A 6029-nucleotide genomic window follows, 5' to 3' on the forward strand; every position below is an offset into this window, starting at 1 on the left:
TAGATAGATAGATAGATAGATAGATAGATAGATAGATAGATAGATAGATAATTGGGAGTAACATCTCATCAGTGGAAACCCAACTTATCTAAATATCTTTTTTGGTTTTGTAAATATTGCATACATTAGATGTGTAAACTAGGCATATACAACACTTAACATATAGTCACTTTAAAACATCAATACAAATATCTGAATGTAGTTTTGCAGAATGCATTTCCCAATAATATTCTAAATAGCATTTTAACTGTTACCCAATTTTTAATTATTAGAATTTATTAGTATAATATTAATGCTTTTAAAAAGTGCTAAAACTTTGTATTTATTTTGAACAACATGAATATCTATACTTTCCTCATACTGAAAATATCACAATGCAATAATCATCTTAGAAAGTATCCTAAAAAGTAACAATGTTACCTCCTCTCAATAAATAATTAAATTCTTCTTTACATTCATCAGGGAGAAAAGCAGGTCTTTTAGGTAAAGGTGTTTCACAATCTGAAAATAAAGAATGATATGTTACAGCAAAAAATAACTTTTATATAAAATAATAACAGTATAAACAAAATATTTCCTTCAGTTGGCTCCTAATATTTAGAAAAATGAAGTAGGACTCTTCAAAGTTCCTTTTTAAAATTAACTTGTTTCCTTCAACTTCAGTATATTTTTGAACATTTGAATACATCTTTATGAGAAAATACTGTGCACCCAGCTAGCAGCTGCTGAGAAATTCAAAGTTCAAGGTGAAGCTGTGTCAAAGTTCAGGGTGAAGCGCTCTCAAACATTCAAGAAAACACACAGACTCCAACTGTACCAGAGGAGAGTGAAGAGGAAGAGGTTGATGAAACAGGTATGGAAGTTAAGGACATAAGGCCGGCGCAGTGGCTCACGCTTATAATCCCCGCGCTTTGGGAGCCCAAAATGGGTGTATCACGAGGCCAGGAGCTGGAGACCAGCCAGGCCAACAAGGTGAAGCCCCCATCCCTACTAAAAATACAAAATTTAGCTGGGTGTGATGGCAGGCGCCTGTAATCCCAGCTACTCGGGAGGCTAAGGCAGGAGAATCACTTGAACCCAGGAGGCAGAGGTTGCAGTGAGCCAAGATCGTGCTACTGCACTCCAGCCTGGGCCACAGAGTTCGACTCGGTCTCAAAAAAAAAAAGTTAAGGACATAGAATTGGTCATGTCAGAAGCAAATGTGTCGAGACCAAAGGCAGTTCGAGTCCTGACCCTGAAGTACAAGTAATGATATGGTAAATGCTATTGTAGAAGTAACAACGTAATCATGTGAAAACAACTTTTTTTTTTTTTTTTTTTTTTTTTTTTTTTTTGGTGTTTCCAAGGAGTTAACTGCAGCTTGCTTTGAAATTTGTAATGTTTCTATCATAAATAAAGCTATGGCTTCTTGCTGTGGAGGGGAAAAAAAAGAAAGAAAAAAGAAAATAGTGTGCATCAATAAACATTGTCTTGCATTTTATCTCTACCTTCCTTCTTTTTTGTCAAAATTATACATTTGGCCTACATAGAAAAAAGCAGTAATTTTTCTAGCATGAGAAAGAATGTTTTAAAATGAATTTCATACCTTCCTCAGAAGTAGAATAATAAAGTAATTCTTCCTTTGATGTACTTGGATAACAACTCTCATTAGGAACTTCCTGTTCTCCATTATTGGGTACAGTTTTCCATTTAAATAAGCTTTGGTGACTTTTACACATATTAGGACCTGCTGTAGTATCACAGAACGAGGAAGATGCACTTATTTTGTTGACTACAACCATTTTCAAATATTTTTCTGTCTCCATTTTTACCTCCTTAGCATCATTTTCTTCAAAGTCATTTTCTTGCCCATTGTTTGTTTCCACAGTGCTTAGAATTTCATTTTCCTTACTAATTTCATGAAACATACGAAGTTCTTCAAGTACTAAATCAAATTTTCTCTTCATCTCAAAATCTTTTACTATTGTCAGAGCTTCTGTTGATAAATATTTAGCAGCTAAGTCCTGAAAACATTCATCATTCCCTTCACTCAGACCAGTTTCAAACTGATGATTAACATATAATGCAGAGTCATTCTTTCTACGAAAATCCTTTGAATTAGCGATGTCCCTTTCTGGCAAAATACTCTCATATTCATTTCTATCTGTTACATAATTTTGATTAAGGTATTTATTTTCTTCCACATTTACTTCCTTACTTATCAATGAGACTGATTGTACAGAAAACATATCATCCATTGGAAAAAAACTATCTTTCTCTTCCTTTTCTATCTTAGTATCTTTGTGAATTTGGAAACTATTGGTTAAACTTTCAGCTGTGACTTTTACTTCCTCTTTCAAAATTAAGTCATATTTTTTTTCTTCTATTTCACTTAACAAGTTCCAAAAATTTAGTACTTGAGTTATAGAAATGGTATGAGTCTCTTCATTATGGATTGTGTTGTGGCTTGTTGATATGGCCTGTTGCCTAACATTGCAGAAACTTTCAAATATGTGCTCACAATTAAAGCCACTGATATTATGTCCCTGTTTTCTTTCCATGTTTAAATCTTGTCCGTGCATATTTACCTCATAAAAATTTTCATTAATATATCCATGGTTGTTCTGTATAAATTGAGGATAAGACTTAACAGGTGTTTTAATAGTACTAGAACTATAGTGAGCCCAATTTTCCAAATTCACGAGTTGTTGAGGACAACTTATATTCCGACAAGTAATTTCTCTTATTAAAGAAATTTCTTCCATGTCATCAAAGTCCATTAAAAGGGGAATTTTTTCATATGATTCAAAAATTGGCAAACCTGTATTTTGAGTTGTCGTACTGAAGGAATTAATGGGTTTTTTCTTAGACTTTTCAAAAACTTGTTCAGTTCTAAATAACTTCATTTTCTTTAACATAGGTTTCATATTATCTTCTAATAGTCTTGAAGAAGTTAAAATCCTTATTAGATATGCAGTATAATTTTCCACTATAATATTTTTTGGACACTTCAAATAAAGCATCCACTTGAAAATGCATTCCTCTTCTAATTCAAAATCATTTTCAATTCTTGTTAAAGAGTCAAAGTTATTAAGCAAAAAAGCTATGTTAGTTTTCAATATAATATCTAAAGGTTCTGAAACACTGTCTTGTAAATATATGCTTAAAAGTCCATTCTTTATATTTGTATTCATGTTTCTGGTTATTAGATTTTGAATACCAATTTTACCAATTTTCTTTTTACACTTCAAAATGTTATAGCAGGTTAAAATACTATTATCTTTTTGATTTCCTGAAATACTTTTATGGAAATAAAAAATTTCTACAATGAAACTTTCAAAAGGGTTATTTATGTGAAAGACTTTTTGTGTAGCATTGTATCTCAACTGTAGAGTATTATCATTTTCTCCTTTACCATTTAGCCAAACAGTCGTTATTAAAGCTATTTGACTACCTAATATTTCTCTTATGAGAAGCTTTGATTGTTCTTTTGTACAGTGGTAATATTCCTTGCTTAAAAGGTCTATTTCTGATAATAATAGCCAATTCCATTTTTCTTCAGTTTTTTTCATATTTTCACATTTAGTCTTGTAATTATTTATAATCCAACAATTTCCTCTATTGCTTCTCAAAATATGTCTAACGTTACAGTCCCAGTTTTGAGATTTTTCCAACCTGGTAGGTATGTAACTGTCCAGACATTCTGCTTCCTCCCAATTTGCATTTTCTAGTATAGTGGAATTCTTTCTAGAGTCTCTTACATCACATTTGATACTACTGTAGTTACAGTAGTTTGAACTGATCAAGTCTTTTCTCTTACAAGTATTTTGGCTGCTGAGTGATGCGTAGTCATTTTCATAACATTCGGAAAAAATATTTTCCGCTTCTACAACTTTTTTATCATTCTGTAACTTTTGCTTCTTAACATCAGGTCTATTTTGGGACCAGTAAATGTTTGTGAAATCCCTAACATATGCCTCTTTTTTGTCATTCTTTTTCTTCGCTATTTCCTTTAAATAGACAGAGGACATTTTGCTATTTAAGTCTGTTGGAAACTGAGGGACACTTATTGTGCCGCTATCTCTAAAATAGCTAGGTTTGGCAATTTCCAAGCTGGGCTGGTTTTGAGATTTTGATATTTTTAGTACCGATGATGAAATGTTATTTTCTCTTTTATTTGATGGCATAACACTGTCAGCTTTACATCTGCTCTCAATTTCATGAAATGGTGATTCAGTTTCCTTGTAAAAGTTAACATGTAAAAATGGATTTTCTTTGTGAACATTGTCTCTTCCTTGGACAAACTGTTGTTTTCGATTCTCATTTCTAATTCCATGTATATCGTGTATAGAGGTGCTGGGCAGAGGTTGACTAGACCCTGCTTTGGAGCTATCACTGTGGTGCACACTGAAAGTCTCTCTGTCACGCAGTCCTGCCTCAGACCTTCCTGAAGCCCTCAAATCAGAATCAGGACTTTGTGAGGGGGGAGACTGCAAACAGCTACTTATTTGGAATTTGAGATTTGGGCATCCCAGGTTACATATCTGCTTCCCACTGACTGATTTCTCCACACACGAGTCTGTGGAGTTATCAAAAATCGCATTCGTTGAAACAAGGAGTCCCTTGAAGGGTCTAGGCGACAACTCCCAGATTTTTTCCACCTCAGACAAACGAGGCACCAGAGGCAGTTGCCAGCCCGCCTTAGAGACACCGCCAGGCTCCTCAAGACAGAGCCGCTTGCTACTGGGTGGTTGGGAATCCGGGTCCTCAGGAGGCGTTAAAGAGGAGGTAGGCTTTCTGAGCTCGGCCATCCGAGGCGTGGGCTGAGGGAGCGACGTGACAGCGAATGGAAAGAATCTCTCCAAGGTTCCGGCGGCGCTGCACTCTCTTAATAGGGGGCTCCGGGCCGCCTGGTCACGCCCCCGACCCGCCCCTCATAGCCTGGTCTCAGCCTGATCTCAGGGTTTGCCCCACCCCGAATCCGCCCCTCCACAGCCCCACCCTCAGCCCCGCCCCGCCTCCCTAGCCCCGCCTCTCCCTTCCCCCACCCACGCGCTCTGGTCGTCTCCTCACTGAAGCTCGGAGCACCCTGGGCCGTTACATTGTCTCTTTTTAGCGCCTTTTTCTAATGCCACGACTGTAGCGAGTCTAAATGCTTTTTTCTCTCTGGTAGAACGAAGGGGAAAAGTTAGAATCTCTCACTTCAACAAAATTTGTGAATGGTAACAACTTTATTTTCTAAATTCTAAAATTTTGTTTACCTCAGAAACGGCATCTCCACAACGCTCGAGTGACTCGCCAGTAAAGTCGTGTAGTTCTGTCAGCACCAAACCAAATCTCTCTGTGTATGGAAAAATTTTTTAATCATTCCAGCGGCTTTTAAGATTATATTAATATTTCCACTTCACTAATAAAGTGTGTTTGGAGGGGGGAAGCCACCACTGTTTAACAGTCTGACTATCTGAGGGAAAACTGTGTGGAAATTATTATCCGGATAATTATTATTCTTCACTTAAGACTAAAAAAAAATAGTTTGCTATGGGCTGTGGGGATTTCTTCTCAAATATTGTGGATAAAATTATTTAGAGATAATATATGTTTGAACTACTCCATTTAGTGTAAACATAATAATAATACAGGTCTGACTCATACCTACTAACAAATTTTTAGATGCTATTTCTGTTTTTTTTTTTTTTTTTTCCTGCTTTGAGAATCATTTATGATTTCCAGTCAATTCTGGTTTTTGTGAATTCTATAATCATAAAGAAAATATTTTTCAAAATCTTATTATTATATACATGTTTCTTGAGAAACATGTAACTAGTGCTCAGTAATAAACACCTCAGTCCCCTTGGTGGTTGTTTCAAGCTTGGTATGTTTTATATTACATTTTATGTTAAAATTTATAATAACGTGCAACTGGAATCCTAACTTCAGAACCCATGGAAGCATAGATAACAATATATAACTAGCCTTCTACTTTAGGTAATAAGATGTTCACCAGTTTCATGTCTTTTAAATACTCTTAGATACATTGTGATTATTTCAAT

The 6029-nt window shown here is 35.4% G+C and overlaps 1 protein-coding gene across 1 annotated transcript in view; it reads right to left on the reverse strand.

Moving 5' to 3' along the window:
• Positions 1 to 4836, reverse strand: part of RAD51AP2 (RAD51 associated protein 2) — an 8253-nt gene extending 3417 nt beyond the window's left edge. The window contains exons 1-2 of the mRNA XM_023198563.2: positions 1586 to 4836; positions 421 to 501 (exon numbers count right to left, since the gene is read on the reverse strand). Coding sequence (XP_023054331.1) covers positions 421 to 501; positions 1586 to 4790 — 3286 coding nt within the window. The 5' untranslated portion in view covers positions 4791 to 4836. The remainder of the gene's footprint in view (positions 1 to 420; positions 502 to 1585) is intronic.
• Positions 4837 to 6029: the final 1193 nt, after the last annotated feature.

The sequence above is a fragment of the Piliocolobus tephrosceles genome, chromosome 15 (assembly GCF_002776525.5).
Source record: "Piliocolobus tephrosceles isolate RC106 chromosome 15, ASM277652v3, whole genome shotgun sequence".
Lineage (NCBI taxonomy): Eukaryota > Metazoa > Chordata > Mammalia > Primates > Cercopithecidae > Piliocolobus > Piliocolobus tephrosceles.